The sequence below is a fragment of the Saccostrea echinata genome, unplaced genomic scaffold (genome assembly GCF_033153115.1).
Source record: "Saccostrea echinata isolate AGI-Se365-2 ecotype Australia unplaced genomic scaffold, CSIRO_AGI_Sech_v1 ptg000001l, whole genome shotgun sequence".
NCBI lineage: Eukaryota > Metazoa > Mollusca > Bivalvia > Ostreida > Ostreidae > Saccostrea > Saccostrea echinata.
The window spans coordinates 28,777,404-28,798,702 of record NW_026889750.1 but is presented as its reverse complement, the minus strand read 5'-3'; the positions used below and the strand labels follow the sequence as shown (position 1 = coordinate 28,798,702).

The following is a 21,299-nucleotide window of genomic DNA, read 5'->3' as shown; positions in this document are numbered from 1 at the left end:
GTATATAATTAAAATATTAGACACATTAAATTAAAATTTACATCTTTTTGAAATGTGCATAACTAACTATACTCATATATGTATATGAGTATATTGCGTGTGCAAGGATAAGAACAGCGCATATCTATTAATGCAGTGATTAAAACTAAAAGGAGCTTGTAATTTTTAAAGAAAAAATCTCGTTGCACAAAACAGCAAGTAATTAAATGAATCCATAAGTTTTACTCTGTTAGGACTGTCATTGTTTGGTTCGTTTGTAACGAAAATAATAAGGTCAAATTAGTCGGAATGACTCGGAAAATACATGCATATTTATGAGCTATGACGCGGTCGGTCTGCCGGATTACTTCTAACGCCTACCCGTGAATATATAGACACAACCACTTTGACATTCCGCAGCAACTATGGCGTGCTCTGTGTTGAACAATGTCATAAATGTGTTTGGCAAAGACTCTTCTGCGTATTTTGCAATGATTGGATTTGTTACAGCTTCATATATAGCTTTTAAAGTAGCTTTTAATGTAATCAAAATCTTAAAATACTTTGTTTTTGCTGGATCTACAAACTTCAAGAAACTAGGATCATGGGCAGGTAACGATACTTGTATCAACGTATTCTGCTTTATTCATTGACTCAATTTTCATAAATTTACTCATTTCTTTAAGCTTTTCAGAACTAAACAGGACAACTTACACGTAAGAACATTTTTTGCATCTATATTAAATACTTTAAATTCTATTTGATATCACCTTTCAGCTTTGTCAAGGCGTATCATAAAGTGTTGTTTTTCCAAATGTAGCTAGGCGTTACATTCAAGGTCTAAATGCAAAGACTGTAACGAAAGAGTGACCATGTGACTACACTCGGTAATCAACACTATATAAACCCCAGAGATATAACCGCATCTTTCCTCCTGAGCGAGCATTACATAATGTTAAGTCAGGCCTATCATGTATACATGCAGTCAACAGATTTATTTTGTGCGTTCTTTTTTATTTCAGTATGGTAGATTATCAGTTTAAATCAAAAGTATACTTTTTGTTGCCATTTTGATTACACATATTTAGGTTGTAACAAACATTATGCCTGATTAAGGTCTTGTTTTGTCACTATAGTTGATAATATTGAAGATAATTTTTACAGTGAAAGACTAGATTAGAGAGAAATAGAGTTAAAATTATCTAAGGCGAGTGTGAAGCCGTCTACAAATGGTATGTAACAAAAAATACAATTGAAATCAATCCCTGTCTTTAATTGATTCATTGAAATTGACTCTGAATGTTGACTTGATTCTCAAGGATATATATATATTTTTTCACTGACGAATATAGGTCATTGTTAGGCAGTATTGATGTTATGGAAAGAGGTTTCAGTGAAAATGCTTTATAATAATTATGATACATGTAAAAAGATATTAGGGATGCCATGAATAAACAAAAATGATCTTGTTAACTAAGAATTTAAGGAAAAATACATAATTCTCCTAAGGTTTGAGTCGTATTGTTTCATTGACAGAACATCTTGCAAATAACAAAGACTACGTATACACATTCAAAAAACTAAATCAATGTTGTCGGACTCCATTTGTCTGTTAGATATGAATTTTACAATTTATCGATCAAAACTCTGGAATGAAAAAAAAAAGTAGCCAAACCAAAAAATATATGGAGGAGTGTAGTTAAATTCAGTGTACTGAATAATTGTTTGAAGACAATTTCATTATCAAATTAAACTAAAAAAAATATGGTTGATGAGACCAAACATTCAGTGAGTTTTCTTATGGTTCAAGATCTTTTAATAGTAAGAAAAGATCATAAACTTTAACTTCCTGAGTCGCTATTAGGCAAAGTTAAGAACAGCAGTTTACCAATAAGCAATAAAGGTCTAGTGGGGGAAGTTAGTTATATAGAAAACGGTGCTATTCCAATCGATACAGGGGCCTGAAGAAAGGTTACCAGAACCAGTGAATAAAGTGAGAACAGCTGACATTGTATATTGGAAACACTTAACTGGTGTAAACATATTTGAAAATATTAAATTAAAAAATACAAGATTGCTTTTTTTTTTGAGAGAGAGAGAGAAAGAGAGAGAAACCTAAGCATTATTTTTTTAAATTAATCATAAAGAGCAGAATTTGTTTTCTGAGAGTTAACATGAACTTGTCCAAAAGAAAGTAGATGTATACAAGTGAAAATGGCAAAATCTTAAGGTATGTCACTCGTGAAATTTGTTATATCAAGGATTTTTTGAGAAGTATATTTTGGATAAGTACTCATATAGTATGACTCAAAATCGCAGAGAAAATGGGGGGTTAGTGTGCATCTAACTGAGCTACGGTACAATTAAGTTGACCTTTTTGCACTTAAATTGTAACTCTTTGGTTAATCACTTTAACCGTTATCATATTTTATAAGATGTAACCATGGCAATAAACATAATCTTATTTTACGTAAAATAGTTTGAATAATATTTATCATTGAACAAATCATGCAAGTTAATGCGCGTTAATTATTTGTGACCTTTTTGCACTAAAAAAGTCTCATATTTGGGGTATTAAAAATCTAAATAGGCAATAGAATATTTTCTTGTATCAAACTTTTTACGACTTAAGTGCTGATCAGTCAAAAGTATCGAGTAGTTTAAAATAATGAAGGAAAAAGTTGGGGTCAGTGATGTAAATTTTGAAATATTGGTCAAAATATGCAATTTTCAGGCAAAAAACTGTGTAAATTTTATCTCAACTTCCTTAACATATCTTCATTTCTTGACAATGTTTGTTGAGCGACGGTGTAAATTTTGTTATAATAATATAAATTGAGACCTATATTTAATATTCCAGGCATATCATAACGGAAAATATTCTCTGAGTAAAAGTATGTGAGGCTAAAGTTCCAAGATATTAAATTTAATAAATGTGTAGATTTGCAGAATTTTCTGCTAAATATCCTTCCACCACAAGAAATAGTCCCTTATAAATCTTGCTTCTTTGTGAATTTTTGAGCAGTTTTTTAATTGAATGTTGAACATTTTACATTGTTTAATTTAAATATGTTATAAAGATTGAATTGTAATAAATAGTTTTTAAGTAAGAGGTTCTGACTGAAATTTTCTAAAAGGCTGACGAGTGACATACCTTAAATCCTTCAAATTATGTATTTTTAGTTCCAACTAAATATTGAACTTGACAACTGATTAAATATTAGAAAAATCACTTTAGTAATTTTAATCGAATGTTTCAACACCTAGACTATTAACAAAAATATTAAGGCCTATCTTTGTTGCTTTTTGGGTAGTTAACAGTGTTATTACCCCCGTAGACAGCGAAAAGAATACTGGAATGACAAACCAGACATGCTTTTCAGTATGGTTATAACGAAAATGTGGATATTGTGGGGAATCTTTAGTCCGCTATATATCAATGTAAATGTGATGGAACCTTTTAATAATGCACAGAGATGTGAGCATAGCTCTGGACATCGTTCGATCAATAAATCAAATATACATTTCTTATTTGATTCACTTATACTGGATTCCTAAACTTCATAAAAATCTTTACAAATAAAGATACATTGCCGGATCCAGTAAATGCGTTACCAAGCCCCTTTCTTTACTCCTTACAAAATATTAACCGCTGTAAAGGAGAAACTTTAGACGTATTGTCCAAGAGCATATTCTAGAAGTGGTGTAAATCAGATTCTAAAAAAACTTTTAGAAAATATAAAATCACCAAATTCTTCTAGAGTCAATAATATCAAAACGTAGGACTTTTCTGCACTTTATACTACCAATCCTCATGATCAATTCAAAGCTCGGCTTTTTGATGTGATAGACAACCTCTTCAATAATAATGGAACTCGGAAATTTTCTTATCTTATGATAGGTCATCAACAAAATTACTTTGTTAAAAATCACTCTGATTCTACACAAGAGTACTCTAAAGTTGATATTAAAAGGATGCTGGAGTTCCTCATTGACAACATTTATGTAGTTTTGGAGATCAGGTCTTCTAGTTGCAACAAACTGTTGTAATTTCGATTGGCACTAACTGTGCACCTTTATTTGGCACTTACTGTGCTCCTTTATTTGCCAACTTGTTTTTATGAAGCAGATTTTTTTAACTTCTACATGAGAAGAAGAGATCACTTGCTGTGGCCTTCAACTCGACATTCAGATACATCGACGACGTTTATCGATAAACAATAGTTACTTCCATTCATATGTCAACTCGATATATCCCAGTTTACTTGAAATAAAAGACACAATAGAGTCTTCCATACCTATTACATATGTTTTACTGACTATAGACGATAAAGGCAAACTAACAACTAACCTCTATGACAAACGAGATGACTTCAGACTATCCATTGACAACCTTATATTATTTGTGTACTCATATTCCTCTGTCACCTCCCAACTTATTTGATACTCAAAAGCATGCTCTGGGTAAGACAATTTTTAAACCGAGGCAAGCTACTGACATTTTATCTCACACAATATTTTTTTAAAAAATGGCACCGTAAAATAAAGTGTATGTAGCATCATTTTAATTTTTAATTTAACATTTTTTTTTCAATGCTTTTAAGCTGATTACTCTTGCTGTTTTTCCATCTTAAAGACCTTCCTCTTCTGTTTATTTTCGTTTTCTCTAATTTTCTGGTTCCTCATTCATTCTTCTCTTATTTCGTCTAGGTGCCGATTAGGTAAGGCATTGAACCATACTTTACAGAGTAACATGAGTCTTCATGAATTTCCTAAAGTCACTTAGTGTAAACCAGAGTCAGAAAAATGCAAACTGATAACAAATTACAAAATCTGACAGGACGGAAATTCAATTGCTTGTATTTAAAACAAATTCAAAATGTTAGACAGTAGGACGGATTGTGAGATGATTTTTGACGGACCCTGTTAAAATTTGTCTTAAAGGAACATACGGTCTAAATTGCGGCAAGAATAGATGGACAGATTCTATATATGATATGAAGACTATAGTAAATGAGCTCTAGAAGACCATGATAGATTTTGAATTGAAATGAGGAAATATTGTCGATAATTAAGCTGCGTTGAATGTTTCCCTTTTACAGAACTGTTTAATTCTCTTTTCTTTTCAGTTGTCACAGGTTCAACAGATGGTATTGGAAAAGCTTATGCAAAAGAGGTATGTACTTCTTTTAATTATAAGTCATATCATTTGACATCTTTTTCTAAATACCACCAAAGAATTTATTTTTACTTCAATCTACTGGAAAAGACCAAGAAATTCTATGGATTGTTTAGTTTCATTCTATCCTTATGTGTTTAAACATTTCTTTCAACATGCTTCCTTTCCTGCAGTCTCTAAAATGTAACTATTTGTAACTAGTATTTAGGACTAGGTCACACTCAAGTACAATTGACTTCGACGAGATACAAATAAGTAATCTGAGCACTACTTTTTGATTTTAATGAAGTGGAGACACTTTTACGCAAAGCAAAATATGACGTATTATTTCAATATTTTGCCTCTTCAAGAATATATGTCTATTAAAATAAAATCTGCTCTGTTTTATATTTAAATCAAGATATTTTTTTTTTAATTTTACTACAATCAACCGTATTTTAGTAGCTGTCAAATGAAAATGAAGAAGAACTAAAACATTTGAAAACACTTAATTTGCTTTAATAAATAAAAGCAAAATCGAAGAATTTTAAGAGAAATACTTCAAGTCCAAGTGCAACTTTCTCAAGAATGTTTAAATTCAAACCAGAGTCCTGTAGAGCTTAAATTTCATTTCAGAATTCTGGTTATATTTTGGAATGAATCAACTTGCATGTATTTTTTGATATAGTTATCGGATCGCTACTTTCAACCTTTCACAATATTAGAAAGAATTATATACAATTTTGGATGAGTATACAGCGTGCTATAAAACGAAGAGAATAATAAGTATCGTGATTTCCTCGCGGGTATCTAACTTACTGCCGCTCTTTTGCGAAAAAAATCAAATAAGTTCTAAATCTGGCGTCATTTTTGGGGCATAACGTAATGTTTAAGCTAGTAACGATGAATGATTTAAACAATGAGTATGCCGAAAGTATAATGTATTGCCAATGGTTGCACTTCAGAAAGTAAGTCATCTCATGCGGAATGTTTAGACTTCCAAAAGTAACGTTTATCAGAAAGAAATAGTTGAATTTATGATGAGAAGAGTCGGGTAAGCGAAAATTTCTACAAAAATGTGCAACAAGAGAACTAGCATCTAAATTTTATCAGCGTGATGCACCGAAAATTTAGCAAGATATTTCACCACGACCTCTTTCTAATATGTCCTTGAAAAAGGTATACGTACAGTGTTTGATCTCATAGTGTATTCAACAGCACATTGCCCCCAGTTAATTGACGTCTCCTACCTCAATCGCGAAAGAGTACCGTTAAGTTAATTATTCGCGATATCAAGTATTATCAAAAGCGTTTTAAAATAGTGTATATGAACGTTTGGTAACAATAATTGGGAAAGGAAACAGTTTATACACTGTATTAAAGTACATGTAATGTTAATCATTCCTATTTCTAGCTAGCTGAAAGGGGAGTAAATATTGTTTTAATAAGTCGCTCAGAAGCAAAACTTCAGGAGGTTGCCAATGAAATAGGTAATGAAGATTTGTGAATCAAAATGAATAATTCATCATGACATGTTCATCAGCGATGGCATGTAACATATACAGTACACAGTATTTTGTGCTTTGCTTTCCAGAAAAAGAGAGCAAAGTTCAAACTAGAATTATTGTGGCTGACTTCAGTAAAGGTCTGGAGTTGTATGATTCCATTAGGGAGCAGTTAGCCGGCTTGGAGATTGGAACACTGGGTAAAAGGACTATCATCCTTATTTTACAGTCTTTTCTGTCATACTTCTTCAAAGGGTAATCTTAATTTATCCTTTAAAACAGATCTATTTTCTTGGAAAGTAAAGATAGAACAAAGAGTATTAATTTTTTTAAGAGTATAACAGGGACATTAAAAACAAAATAAACACATTTTTGCAATGAGATCGAGTCTTTCTGTATACAGATCAAACTTGGGTCATATTGTGTGTCTTGTCAGTCTTATGCATTTGGAACAAAGCTAATGATGTTTGGATTGACTTTTATCGAAATTGAGAATTCAACATTGACACTTCATGAATCTCACACTGATCAAAGCTAAATGCTTGAAATCTTATTGTGTGATATTGTTCATCATAATTCAATGTTTTTTAAAGTAGATATTTAGTTTCAAAATATTTTATTACTTTGATTGACTTTTCCACGATTATTTTCTAGGAATTGTTGCACTTATATGCAATGATTTATATGCAATGATTTGGCACTTGTAATATAGCCCAAATTTGGCTATAACATGAAGCTCTTGCTCTTTTATATGAACATTTCTTTATCCATTTCATAGCACGAGACTGATTATATTGATATGAAATTGAATATCACACTTATGTATCTTGAAATTTTGCTCAACTTACTTTCAAGTAAAAAGATTACTAGTATACCGGCCTAGGTTGATGGAAAATCTTGTTTGTTAATATAATAGTTAACTTTCTTTAAAATCATAAATGGAGTACAACATGTTAAATGTAGTATTCATTCATCTTAATCTTTTTAAATTGCAGTTAACAACGTAGGGATGAATTACCCATTCCATAACTACTTTTTGGATGTAGCTGATAGAGAAGAGGTAAGGGAAAACAAAAATATTTTTTCTATGTTTGAAATTATAAAATGAAAATCTCAGGTTGTTTGTTGTTTTTTAAGCTGCAGTTTGACAGCAGTTGTTTCAAATTAGGGTTCCACTTTAATGGGCTCCATATGGTGATCAAACGTTCCGCACATTCTGTCGTTATGCATTTCATGTGAAATTCTAAGATTAAACTAAGTCCATATGTATAACCTTGTCTTTAGAGCATATTTTTTTCTTCCTCTGACCCAGGTTTGCTCTTATGTCCACAAAGTATGCTCATGATAAAAGGATGTACATCTACTTTGATGCAATTTCCCAAATAAAACGTCAAGGTCAAAATAATTATCTGTGCAAATCTTATCTGGAGCATTTTTCCTTGTCTGGAGTTGTCTTTTGACAAGTTTGACACACCATAGAAACAAGGGTCTGCAGTGTTTTAACAAGTCAAAGGCAAAGGTTTTGTTAATTTCAAGAAGGGGTGATTAATTTTAGCCTCATTAACTCAATAAGATTAAAATTAAAATTTGGGAAAAAATCTTTCTTTTTTTTACTTCTTAAAAAAATACAAGTAGCAAAATTTTCTTCCTACTCCAAGACAAAACGATTAATAAACACAAAATGTTCTACAGAAATTACATGTCTACTTTACCCTTTTGCCCTTCAAATTTAATTTGAAATGGTCTCTATCTAAATTATACCTGGTTTTGCTTGTCAATGTTTCCAGTGATGTTCAACATTATTAATATTACGAAATTTAAGTTCTTATGTATATTTCTTTTCAGTATTTCATGAAAATGATCAACGTAAATGTAACAGCTGTTACCATGGTAAGTTATATTGTCTCTAACAACACATTTACGATCTCATAAAACATATCTAAATGCTTAATCCTCTACCTTTTTAATACTTATGAAAGTTTTTTCCGGTTACTTATTGCAGATGACCAGCATTGTGATGCCTGCAATGGTGGAGAGAAAGAAAGGCGCAGTTATCAACATCTCCTCCGCTGGAGGCTTGTACCCAGTGCCTCTCCTAACTGTGTACTCTGCCTGTAAGGTACGTTATTATAATTTTCAGTCTACATACTCAGCTGTGTAACAAGGCCCTTTTCTGTTCAAAGTATATTTCGCCTGTACGACAAGTGACCTACAATACTCAGTATCTCCGCAGCTGTAAAATTATGCCTCTCTCCTCTGTCCACTGTGTTCTCAGCCTGTTAGGCATGTGGTCTTTTATTATGAGTGCAATCTAATTAAAATTAGATGTTCCGAGTCCGCTACCCTTCTCAAACATCTAACAACATCCCATCAGGGGTCACGTCAGAGCGACCTTACCCAATGAAATCGCCGTCTCCGAAATCTTGGCTTATAGTTCGGACGCGTTTCTATTTTTATTGCCAAACCTAAACGCCAAAGGGGTTTCGTAGTAAACAAAATATGCATGGTAAAGACCATGCTATATATGAATGTGACGTGCGGGATATATAGTAGGTTTTGCATTTTCGTTTGCGTTATTCAGGTAAGAATGCCAGATTGGCGGACTATACGTTCAATTTATACCAAAATTACTTTAATTCAATGTAAGACAGTCTATTGAGCATCAATAATGTAAAGATGTAGCCGTGGAACTAATTTTAGAATCGTATACAGAAGGCTGAATCTGATTGGCCAAAATTTTTATGTTTATTCATAATCGGAAGGTCGCTCTGACGTGACCCCTAATGAGATGTTGTTAGATGTTTGAGGAGCCGTAGCGGATTCAGAACATCTAATTTTAATCAGATTGTTATGAGTGTGTTCTCTGCTGCAGGACTCAACTCCATATTTCTGCTCACTGTTGACCTACCTGTAATGTACGTGACCTTTTAATATCAGTGTGCTCTTAGTTCTGTAATTAAATCATTTTCTTCTACTGTGCACTCTCTCTGCAAGTTATATAAGCAATGATTATCAGTCTGTCCTAAACGGCGGGTCTGCATCCTTCCCTTCTGTTCACCGTGTACTCCACCTGTGATGTTCTGTATGAAATGTAAAGATACAACGAACAGTAATCAAGCTCAAAAGTCCATTGAAACACTACAAGTTGGAAGCAGACCTCTAAAAACAACAGATGTGGGATCATAAACCATGGAGGATTAAGCATCCTCTGAACGACCTGTCACACCTATTCCTTGCCATCTGTAGACAATTCAGTGTGAAGATAATGGCCTAACAATTTGTATGAAAAACGTTAGTCAACAGACTTAATGCGCAGCTATGTTAAGGCTGTCGGAAGGCTTAATATGCATTAAATATATACATTTTATATTGAGCTAGATTTTATTTTCAATATGTAATCCATGTATGAATTTGTAGTCAACTTGTGATGAGAGATTAATCAGCCATTATAATACGGCATTTTTGTGATGTCACATGACTGTTGATCACGTGGCGGACACTTATAAATTCCTAAATGTTGCACACAAATTGCATCGGCACAAGTGCAAAACAAAATTATTGTGAAAAGTTTTTTACATGAATCAATTCATCGTGATCTTTGGTACATCTAAAGGGCTGGGGGCAAGTCAAAATTTTCTTCTTAAGAAAATATTTCACGAGAAATTCTACTTACCAACATAGAAGGGGGCATTTTCCACTCTTTATCGCAATCTATACAAACTAGGATAAATTGCATACAATCCCTCAGCAAAATTCAGTTAGAGGACATACTTCTCTAGTAGATTCACACAGAATATCTTCAATTTATCCTTATTAATCACTTGTGCCAGTCAAATATATACACGATTCATAAATTCCAACTCCGTCTACGGACGTGTAAGGGGGAGATTTTCACATCCATTTTTATGTTATTGTGTGAATATGTGCATATCGGACAAGCGAAAAGGATAACGATATTAATTGCAAATCTTCAACATCATAAAAGCACAATGGAGCTTAAAAAAACAATCCAGACACTTGAATTAAACAACAACGTAAGAAAAATTCTACATGTCATGACAAGGAATGTAAAAGTTATGACACTATCCCCATCATGTAAGCTCAAGTGTGCAGTGACTTGACGTCAAATGCTATTACGACGTCATATCTAGGTAGTTCAGAGAAGATACTACAGTTGGAACAGTTTGATACTTTACGGACAGCCTTATCCTAGCCGCATGATAAATTCTATTTGCTAACAAGGTTATTGTATCGACCACAGAATTTGCGAAATGCTAATTTTAAAGGACATTGTTGATATCCTTGTATAATCAATTTATTCATTTTTTTCCTCGTTCTACAAATTGTCCTACTTAAAACATGCTCCTGCGTATCGAATAAACTGGGACACATATAGTCCATATGCAGGTGATAACGGTATATTGCTACATTAATAAGGGAAGTTAATGATAGAAAAGTTGAGATCGTCATATTTATGATTTTGTTTTATTAATTTGTTAAATTGTCATTCATGTCTTTTTCTATCAAAATATCCAAATATGAAACAGACGTGTAAGACCCTGTGGTGTCTTATTTCGAGTTCAAAGGGATACATCGATTTAACTTAGGAATGAATCTTTTATGAGAGAGCTAGGTTTTTCATTGAAATATTCTGAATGAAAGATTGGCCTTAGCAGTCAATCCAAACATTTAAGAGTTCTTCAAGTAACGTCTTGATAAATTTTGAAATCAAATGATTTTACAAAAAAGTATTATGTATCCCCTCTGAAATGTTTTAAGGGATATTGCATTTGATGTAAGTGTTGTTTAATTGAATGATTATAAATTTTTTACGACAAAAAATGAAAAATCACGATTACAAATATTATTTTTGCTAGTAAATAAACTTTGTAATGTACGATCTGAACCTCTGCTAACTTTACAACAAATTCACTTTTCAGGCTTATGAGATATTTTTCTCCCGGTGTATACAATCTGAATATGAATCGAAGGGAATTATTTGTCAGGTAGGCACATATTTTGTATGTTGTCCATCAACGCCAGAAGAAGCTAATCTAACAAATAATTTGTCAAATGTACAGATTTTATAAAAAAAAAAAAAATAATAAAATAAATATACTGAAAGGAAAAAGAAACGCAGACGCAGGGTAAACTTTTGAGGTGAAATAAGATTATATATTGCAGACTTATTTTCCAGTTATCCCATCTAACATTTAAAATCATCTTTGATAAAAATGTAACCAAAATCTCATTTGATTTTCCCCAATAATTCATGAGTTATGGAAACTCATATGACTGTACCCCCCAAAAGTGAAAAATGAAAATTCTCATTATCTCACATGTCTCCCTCGCGCATCTGTCACAGCCTTGATTCTCCAATGCATGCAGTTCATCAGTGTGTTTATCCTTCTAATAGGGATATTATTCAACCCTTCCGAGAAGGGAGCCCTTAGTTGATTTAGACCAGCTTGGACATTTAAAACCCTATCGTCCACGTAAGTAGTATGTGAGGACGTTTACCCCCCCCCCCCCCCCTAACAATGAGGGTCTTTTGTGTTGGAGAACAATAGGAGAACAATGGGGGAGAACAATGGGGGGAGAACAATGAAGTGACCCTGACCGAGATCTAGTTTACGATATGACCCTGACCGTATTGGTTACTGTGAATGAACACGGGTATTTAAATGATGATGAAATGGGATACAGGAGCACTTACACGAATGAATGAACACGGGTATTTAAATGCTACCGGAACCCGTGGACTCCGGAACCCGCGGACTCCGGAACTATTTTAGATGATAAGTAACATTCTTGGAGAAAAATTTAAGATATCAAAAGTATTTCTGAGGGGGAAAAAATTATGTGTGCTTTTTACAAAATGCATACTGTCCGGGTTTACAGAACGCAGATAGAACTTATATTTTTTTTAACTAACACCACCATATTGTGGTGGTGGTGGTGGTGGTAGTGGTGGTGGAGAATGTAATGACAAAAACAAAACACTATGATTTTTCAGGGTTCTCCACAAGGGGTTTTACCATGGCGGCCCGCCATGGTTAAATTTATGTGCGCCATGGTTAAACGAGCTGCGCCATGGTTAAAATAGGCGGCCGCCATGGTTAAATTTTTATTGCATTTTAGTATTTACACCTACTTTTTAATGACTTGCGTAGTTAATTGTGTTTAAACTACGACTGCCATGCATCTGGCATGCCTCGAGGGAAAGCGGACTGTGCAAACAAACACGGTCGCTGATCGGCGACTATGCTGGGAAGCGTGGCAATGGAGGGTCAATCAGCTGAAGATCAATATCTTGAGAATTAATTATCCTGTAGTATACAAACATGTACTTTCGGGAATTCCAACGTGTTCACTATTTGATAAAAGATCATAACGAGCAGTAGATATGCCCAGAAAAAAATGAGCCCTTTCAAAATTTCCTATTCTTTGTATTTAATCAATTCCTCGTGCTTTGTTTTCAAGTATTAACTTTTAAATTATTATCTTTCTGATAAAATGTACGTAAGTGCCAATCGTCGTCTCAGTTTTAGAGTTACCTCCCGTTTTTATGAAACTTCGCGTGGCGCTATTCTTAGCACGGGCACGTGCTAAGAATGGAGGAAACTCAGCGAAAATGCAATATGTAGAAAAAATAACGTTTAGAGAAAAACAGAATAGAGAAAGCAAAATTACACTAATGCAAATTAATGCCCCCGGTTATACTAAGTTACTTTTACCATGTATGCCACCAGTAAGTTTTCATAGATCATGCAGTTAAAAAAAGCTTAGGCATTAGTAGGATGTCGGCTTTCGTTTGTTTGTGTGTCTGTTAACTTTTTTTTAAAGTACTACCAATTCATCAGTTTTTGTCATATTTAAATAAAACTTTTTATATAACAGGCAACATCAATTCTGTATATCAGTTTTTGAAAACTGTTGTCATGGTTACTCTATCAAAACATTATTTTGAAATTCCTTCAAAATGTTCCTACAGTTTTGGACCAATTTTGGTACATTTGTAGAGTAATTTATAAATAAAGATACATAATCCTTTTTATTTTTAATTTTTTAGCTTAAAAAATTATTGGTTATTTCAACTTTTTTGTGCTGCAGTTGGTTAAGTTTTGTGAATTAACCAATTGATTAATGAAGGTTAGGAAGTCTAACATGCATTCGTGTTTTTGGTCGCATTGTGCCTTCGCACAGCTTCCTCCATGGTTAAATTTTCAAATGTGGAGAACCCTGATTTTTTTGTGATTTTATTCGGACTTAATTTCAATGTTCAACAATACAAAATAATATATAAAAATATCATTACAAAATAAACGTGTTTATTTATTTTCTTGAAATAGGTGATTAAACTTTACATGGTATTTGTCGAGAATACATGATATTGCATCTTCAAGAGGCACGTCATTTTCATTGATAAGAGAGTGAATTTCCTGACGAATACTCCTATGCAACGCACTTTTCATGAGGCAGGCAGACAGTTTTGATTGTTCTTTATAACTTTTCAAAAGTAAATCTCTGTCTTTTTCCAGCATCCGTTTCATGGTAGTTTCTCTGGCTTCTTCCGTTGGAATCCCTTTTTGGACTAATTTGGTAACTTAGTCTTGGAATAGAGGAATAATTGGTTTCAGACGGTGTTGATCATCATATCAAAGCCAACTGTATCGTCCTCATCATCTGTTTGATCACTAGTGTCAGTGTCTTCCTCTGAGTCTTCCTCACACTGTGACGACCCAAGTCGTAAGATGTAGCAAACACGAGACCACAATCAAGGCAAAGGGGCTGCAAAATGTTGTTCTCACTTTGCTTGAGTGTAACCTCGCTGAAATCGACAGGAGGCAATTTTTTCAAGAAGATATTGGTTTGTAATCGCTTGGATTCTGGTGTGGTTTGCTTTAAATCTACGACAAGGGATCCGTGAGGCGTTTCATCAACGGCTTTGTGATAGGCATCTAGCAATATGTTGGAATGTCCAGGATACATTTGACGAGCGAGGGTAGAGATCTGCAGTTTGTCTCGCGGATTCTTAAAGAGAACCAAATATTGGCTGTTCAGGTTCATCCTCCTATTTTCTTTTCCACTGTTGAATAGGTTCTGCATGATGCAAACTATGCTCATGTTTCTGTGGTGGGCGCCCTCCACGAATATTTCACATACATCTTTATTTGTAGTGGAATCTTTCATGAGATCGTCGATGATTAAAAGTGTATTTTCGTCGGGATTCTGAAAGTCGTCGCTGTCAAGGTCGGCCGGTAGTCCTTGGATGAACTCAAGGATAGGTATTTGTCTCTTGAGGTCGTCATACAAGGGCTGCCATCTTTTATACAGCCAAATGATTCGGTCAGGAGACGGTGAGATAAAATTCTGTCTTTGAAGTAAAAGCTCTTTCATCCATATTGACTTTCCCGACATCGTTGGACCCGCAATGACCATGGTAAATGGATGCTGAAATTTAAATTGGTTGTGACCGCCATCGACATGAATGCCTCGACGGTACGGATGTTGCCCTTTATGATCGGTTCTTTCGTGTCTTCTTAGGGCATCTGTGCGTGAAAAAGATTTATGGCAGATGTTGCAAGGTGTGGACGACATGGTGTTCTTCGTGCAAATGATGGCTTGTCCGATTTACCTCTATTTAATTATTACATTCGAACTCTCTTTCCAGGTGGTCCGTTACCATTGTCCTTGATCTCTCTCTTCAGCGGCATATGTGGTTTTCCTTCTTTGACGGTCTCTTTCAGCACAGAATTTGCTCTCTCTACTGCTGCCTCTGCCGGGGGAAATCGCTGGTACAGCTGTTTAAAAGTCTTGTCTATTTTGACTGTTTTAACCGTTTTGCGACCATGTCTTGGCTTTCGTTGGATGATGTGTACGTCTTTCGTCGCCCAGAATCTAGGGTCTGAGACATAAATTTTCTTATAGTAGTCTTTTTTTATCCATGATGTGAACTGGTAAACGTCGGAAACACGAATGAAGGACGCATCTAAACGAAGATCCTTTTAAGTAGAAGAATACGATTGATTACCTATGGCTGACAATCGAAAATTCAGAGTTAGTACCACCTCCCCGTTCAAAAAGATAGCAGGTTCATTGTCTTTATCCCTAATTTCTACGCGTATTTTTTCAAACTCTTGGATTCGCAGTGGCACTTGGAATGGTCTTATGAAGATTTGATTCTTGTTAGTCTCCAAAACGATACGTCTCAGTAACGGTCTGTACTGTTGGCTCACCACGAATGTGTCGCAGACGTCGCAGTATATAAAGAGGTCTTTCTTTATGGTTTTGGCAATGCCCTTGACATAGAATTCGCTTAGTTCTACAATCCATTGGTCCATAAACACCAACCATTTCGGTAATATAACCATAAATCGTATGGTTGGTTGCCGGGGAACACGTCTTTGCTTTCGGAAGATCTTAGAATGTATGTTGTTGCCATCCTCTGCAGTAATGAAAAGATTTGCGAGTACAGGGGTATTATATATGCTATGACCAAAAAAAAAAACCCCACAAATTAAAACCAGTCTGCGCAATTCGATAAAAAGTTTACGATTAATCATCTAAAATAGTTCCGGAGTCCGAGGGTTCCGGAGTCCTCCGTTTCCGGTAGCTTCGGTCTCCGGAGTCCACGGCCGGTTCCGGCCGGCGGCGGCGGCGGTGCGCGCGAGCAAATCTCAACATTTCTTTTTATGACAAAGTGTTAGAGTACTTGTTGCCCTTCTCTTGCTCTTCCTCCCAACTTTGAAATTTAAATACCCGTGTTCATTCATTCGTGTAAGTGCTCCTGTATCCCATTTCATCATCATTTAAATACCCGTGCTCATTCACAGTAACCAATACGGTCAGGGTCATATCGTAAACTAAATCTCGGTCAGGGTCACTTCATTGTTCTCCCCCATTGTTCTCCTATTGTTCTCCAACACAATAGACCCCATTGTTGGGGGGGGGGGGGTAAACGTCCGCATATACTACTCACGTAGTCCCACAGACGTTTGATGCGAAAAAGGTAAACTTGACGGAAACCAGTCAAGTGGATAAATGTGATAGTTTGCGAGAAAATCTTGACAAACCCTGGCAGCATTGGGAGGGGGTTAACATGCCCAAAAAATAGGCAAGCGACGCACGCATGCGCGAGTTAGAGGAACACTTACGTAAAGTTGACGAGTCACAAACCAAAATTGCGCTATCGATTTCCTTCAGTTTTGGGGTGAATGTAACGATTATGATAGTCTGCTGTATTAAAAGCAGTTTAAGGTTAATGTGATGGTGATTATACAGGTGGCAGGATGAAAAACCCGATCTTGACGTGGCGCTGTTACGCATCAACGTCATCGTCACGGTTGATTGGAAATCTTTCTACGCCCTCTCTGAGGACGGGTAAGACGTTCTATTGTGGAAAAATTCATAACAAACTGCACAGAAACCTGTCGTTGTTGTCCTTACTTAGGCAATACAATAGCCAGACCCCATGGTACTTCCGTCAACCGTACCTTGATTTCGAGAAATGCAAATCGACTGTAAATATCGAAAACGAAATGTATAATTTAAGTGCAGCAAATGGTACTGCGAGATGTGTTGAAAAACATGTCGTCATCGATATGCACGTGTTTTCGGCTTTAAATCACTTTCCTTATGTGACGTCATACATTTCACGGTTGAGTAGTTCTAAACACTGATTTTACTGCACAGTTACCAAGATATCCCCCAGACCAACTTTCATAATTTTCGGTTATACAGGCAAAAATTGTTTTCATATTATGTTACCCTTGTTTTCCTTTCAGTATATATTAATTTATATGTCAACCTCAAGATTTATATTTTTTCACTTATTAATTGAAAAGATCTGTGTTTCTAACTGAGTTTTAACTTCTGGTACTGGTAATTCACAGATTCATTCAATTCAAGACTTAACCTCAGTTTATATACATGTTCATGACATTTATTGAGGTTGTGGTAAACAATACCATCATTTTTTTTTTAAATTTAAGAGTGTCCAATGTTCATCTGTCGTGTTTTGTATTTTCATTATTTTAAAGAGAAAAGATAACTTTTTAAAACTTTTTTTTCAAAACTACAGGGGATGCCTTTGTACATGTTTTTACTTATTGACAGTATCAAACACAATACTTGAACACTCACCGAATTAGATAAATCTAATGCCAACTAAAAGCATTCTTTTTGTATCTGCTTATATTCTTGAATCTAGAATTTGTCCCAAAGTTAAAGTCTGGTTGTTTTAGAAGTAGCATTTCTTTGAATTCTATTATTTGAGAATAGAAACACAAAGATGAAATCTTGTTGTAGTATCCCATTCTTGTCCTCCGTTATACAATTAACTACACTAAAATATCTGTGTTGGTCCAGACCAACCTGCAAATACATTGACTGTACATATCTTTTCAGTGTGTAATGCCATATTTTGTTGTAACAAATATGTCCATGCCACTTCTTGTTGCAACAAAGAAGTCCAAGATCGTAAAACCTTCCTTATTTGAACCTAGTCCCACCACCTATGCGAAAGCTGCCCTGGATTCCTTTGGGGTATCAGATTTTACCAATGGCTACTGGGCACATAATGTTCAGGTTTGTATTGTGTCCGTAGAATGTCATCTTATATATCTCAGCACAATTACATGAAATTTTGTAAGGTTAATCATGAAACATCAAAACTTCGAGTCAGAATGCGCATTTAGCACTGAAGTGGTGAAACATTCAAAAATAAAATCAATTTGTTAGTTTACAGTGCAATAAAGTATAATTCTGAGTTTCAGTTTACAGCATATAGACATCTGAAACATACTTGAAAATAAGTCTGATTCGTGACCATAAGACGCGGTTTTATCTAAACATTCAGTAAAAAATATTTGAAATGTTTTCCAGTCTTATATGCGTTTTACAGGGTACCGCCATGGGCATGTTACCAGAAGGAATCGTAAAAAAGATGATGATGGGAATGGCGGAAAAAGGCAGAAAAGCAAATTTAGAAAATATGTCTAAGAAAAAGGAATAATGTTGATCAGCTGAACTCGGAAGCAAATATGTATTGCTTAGTTTTATGTGACAATATAAGAAAGCTTCATTCAGTCGTTAAAATCAATACCCAAAGACAGTATTTATTTAAAAGAATATACACGCATTGAGTATTCATAAATGAATAATTAATATACACTCAATAAGGTAAGGGTCACTTAGAGAGAAAAAGTTTTTTTTACATTTTGTAAATTTTTATGGAAAAATATTTAAAGTATTATTTTTTTTTATTTTAATCCCTCAACGTATTCCCTGTTAATGTTTAGAAATGACTTAAGGTCTCTTTACCCACGACTGCAATACCTCAGCATTCTCTTCTTTGTGGTAGCTCAAAAGACAGTGATGGATAGCACTCACAGGACTGATTTAACATAATTTCATTTTTGAATTAAACCCATTATTCTCTACTTTAAAAGTGGAATTATTATATAAACGTTAATTCCACTTTATAAAATTTGAACCAAAATTAAATTTTTCTTATGTTTGTATCGTAAATTTCCATTCAATAGTATCAAAAAATTTTTCAAAATCTAAAAATAGTAGTAGTTCATTCTCCTTACGTGTATGATTTTCACCATAATCAAATATATCTTGAATAACACAAACATAATTATTTAAATATTGGCATTTAACATATGCTTACTGGTCTTCATTTATTAATTTAGAAATAACACTTTGTAATCTTCTAACCAAAAACATACAAGGATTTTATAATCACAGTTAGATGGGCCTATTGGTCTGTAGTTTTTTAATTATATCCCCCCCCCCCCCTGAATATATCAGACTAATAACAGCTAATTTTTGAGATGATGGTGTATCACCACATTTAAAAGATTTTAAAAGTGAATCATAAATGTACTTCAAAATATATTTTGTAAAATTCCGGGTGACTTGTTATCCATGATTTTAATTGCCTCTTCACACTCTCTGAGAGTAGTTTTTGCCTCAGATATTCTTTGTTTTTCAGTATTAAGGAAGCTCTAAGCTCTTCTCACTGAAACTCTCATTATACGGTAGTTTTGTGTAGTGAGGATAATCTGCCCTTTAATATGTTAAGTGGAATAAATGATTAACTTCAGTAAATGACACAATTTGAAATTCAATAAAATATTCTGAACGTTATATAATACTAGAATAAAGTAACTGAAAACATTACTTGCATGCATTTTCCAAACAAGGTAAATAACAGTGAAAATCTGTTCTGCAATATTTTGATGTCTTTGAAAATGTTTCCTCGAGAAATGTGGCTGGTAGCCTATGTTGAAAATAGACTAAATAAAAGCAGTATGCACACCTTTATATAATACAAATGTTCTCAGAGTCCAAAAAACATTTTTCTTTAGTGTTTAGAGCTTCCTTAATTTTGTTTTATTTTCAGTACTTTTTAGATTATTTCTTATGTCTTCAGTTTTGGGGTCTTGTGACGTATATTTTCAATTTTTCGTAGAAATTACATAATTATCCAAAAATATCACTACTAAAGAAAGTTTGATCTTGATCATGTTTTTTCTATAACATTGTTTTGTTGATGTTTATTTTGTAGTTTTAAGAAACAAGAGGAGCATTTTCCTCCACACTTTATCCAGTTTGCTCTACATCTGATGTATGCTCCTTCAGATTTTGTATCAAATATTTCTTGTAATTCTCTTCCTAACTTATATTTTTCTTGATTATTAATCTCATTAAAAGGTCTATTTTCAATATCTGTAATTCTTTTTTTTTATTGCTCTTTGTTTTGTTCTCTTATTTTTACCTTTAGAGTAGGTTATAGTGTACCCACTAATAATAAGATTAACCAATTCGCACCGTTCTTGTGAACATTTAGCATCTCTAAGCTCAACTTCTTTATTTTTTGAAATGTCTTTTAGTTGCTTACATTTATTAAATATGAAGTATGCTTATTTGGAACATCGTAAGGTACAAGAAAATCACCCTGGGTATCGATATTTTGACCTTCCTTACAGAAAACCTGCTTCACTTTCCTCATTACAATTTTAGCATGAAAGCTATCATCGATGGTCCTTCCTTTGGATCTACATGCATGTATTTCTGGACCTCTCGAGTAAACAAGAAAACCTGTATAAACAAGACCTCTTTGGAGTTCTGGCTTCTATTTGCAATAATAGGACGACAGTACCCCTCTAATCCTTAATTTTATTATTTATCTTCCTTTTGGGCTATAAAAAGTATATTCATGTTTCTTTATCCGTCAACCAAATTTAACACACCTTCTTCTGTTAAAATGTTTATTTTTTTTATAGACACTTAGCACATTTAACTCGTGTTTTCTTTTAGTCATCTGGACGGAAATAAGGCAACCATTTGAAAAAATATTTTAAGATAATTTTTGTTTGGCCAGAACTCTAATCTGTCGTGGTGAAAAAATGTTTAGTGTCTATGCAATGTCTTTGACCGCAAATACATGTATCATTTTTTTTAGATATCATATTGCGCATTACTTTATTTTATTTAATATCCGAATATGAATATATTTGCTTCATAAATGTTGCCAGTTATTGAACAATATTTACATTTGTTGTCATTTATTAAACCAGCTTTGAAATTGATTTGAATGCCATTTCCGTGAATATTCACGCGTAAAAATATATATGGAGATAATT

The 21,299-nt window shown here is 34.0% G+C and overlaps 1 protein-coding gene across 1 annotated transcript; it reads left to right on the top strand.

Moving 5' to 3' along the window:
* Nucleotides 1–394: 394 nt before the first annotated feature.
* LOC133188815 (very-long-chain 3-oxoacyl-CoA reductase-like) lies at nt 395–20,388 on the top strand. The gene is made up of 10 exons (XM_061324302.1): nt 395–591; nt 5,109–5,155; nt 6,552–6,627; nt 6,732–6,842; nt 7,638–7,702; nt 8,488–8,532; nt 8,645–8,761; nt 11,583–11,648; nt 18,052–18,231; nt 18,548–20,388. The coding sequence occupies exons 1-10, from the start codon at nt 405–407 to the stop codon at nt 18,656–18,658; spliced, it is 1,005 nt and encodes a 334-aa protein (XP_061180286.1). The 5' UTR covers nt 395–404; the 3' UTR covers nt 18,659–20,388.
* Nucleotides 20,389–21,299: the final 911 nt, after the last annotated feature.

What these genes read in the sequence shown, in the direction of transcription:
- LOC133188815 (XM_061324302.1), top strand. Translation starts at nt 405, where the DNA reads ATGGCGTGCTCTGTGTTGAACAATGTCATAAATGTGTTTGGCAAAGAC. An exon ending in GAAACTAGGATCATGGGCAG is followed by an intron (nt 592 to 5,108) that starts GTAACGATACTT and finishes TTTTCTTTTCAG; the next exon opens with TTGTCACAGGTTCAACAGAT. An exon ending in GAAAAGCTTATGCAAAAGAG is followed by an intron (nt 5,156 to 6,551) that starts GTATGTACTTCT and finishes TCCTATTTCTAG; the next exon opens with CTAGCTGAAAGGGGAGTAAA.